At 73.8% G+C, this 707-nt stretch overlaps 1 protein-coding gene across 1 annotated transcript in view; it reads right to left on the minus strand.

Annotated features, from left to right (window-relative positions):
• The window catches only part of INPP5E (inositol polyphosphate-5-phosphatase, 72 kDa), a 27,338-nt gene that overhangs the window by 2,492 nt on the left and 24,139 nt on the right, over positions 1–707 (minus strand). Inside the window, exons 5-6 of the mRNA XM_012721176.1 lie at positions 621–702; positions 1–85 (exon numbers count right to left, since the gene is read on the minus strand). Coding sequence (XP_012576630.1) covers positions 1–85; positions 621–702 — 167 coding nt within the window. The remainder of the gene's footprint in view (positions 86–620; positions 703–707) is intronic.

Genomic DNA, 707 nt, shown 5'->3' on the forward strand with positions numbered 1-707 from the left:
CCTCCTGGACCCCCACCACGTACAGGTCCTGGGCGTAGTCGGCCTCAGCGGGCAGCAGGAGCTCGTCCAGGTTTGTGGGCAGCTCCTGGGGGAGGGAGGGAGCTCACCAGGGGCAGGGCGCATCCAGGCGGGGGCAGCCTGGGCCTGCCGCTGGAGGGGGCCCTGGGCTGCAGGCCACTCCCCCGCCCCCTGGCTGTGCCCACCCCCCGGGGGTGGCCAGCTGCACCCGCCCCGCCCCCAAGACTCCCCACTATGGGTCCCTGGAGGGAGGGGCCTGCCTGAGCCCTGCTCCCCCTCCCGTCCGGCGCTGGCCCTTCACCCCTGGACGCCTTGCTGGTGCCTGAGGCCACCTCCCAGGAAATCATGTCCCCTCATCCCTGCCAGCGCTTCGGGGACATCAGCGGGGGGTCGGCCCGCTGTGCCCCCGGCGCCTGTCACCTGGGTTACGGGGACCCCGCGGCGCGGAGGGAAGGCGCCCCCCCATGTCCTGGTCACCCTGGGGGCTAAGAAGCAGCAACGACCTCGACCTCCATCCTAGTGTCAGGCCACCAGGCGGGGCCTGAGGGGCCGGGGGCGGGGCCGCGGGCGGGAAGGGGCGGGCCGCGGGAGGCACCACCCACCTTCTGGCCCTGCATGTTCCAGGTGGCCACGTAGAGGGCCAGGCTCCGGTCCGGGAAGTAGCGGGCCAGCTCCTCGGCGCCCATCAG

Source organism: Condylura cristata, unplaced genomic scaffold, assembly GCF_000260355.1.
Source record: "Condylura cristata isolate star-nosed mole 26May11 unplaced genomic scaffold, ConCri1.0 scaffold00006, whole genome shotgun sequence".
NCBI lineage: Eukaryota > Metazoa > Chordata > Mammalia > Eulipotyphla > Talpidae > Condylura > Condylura cristata.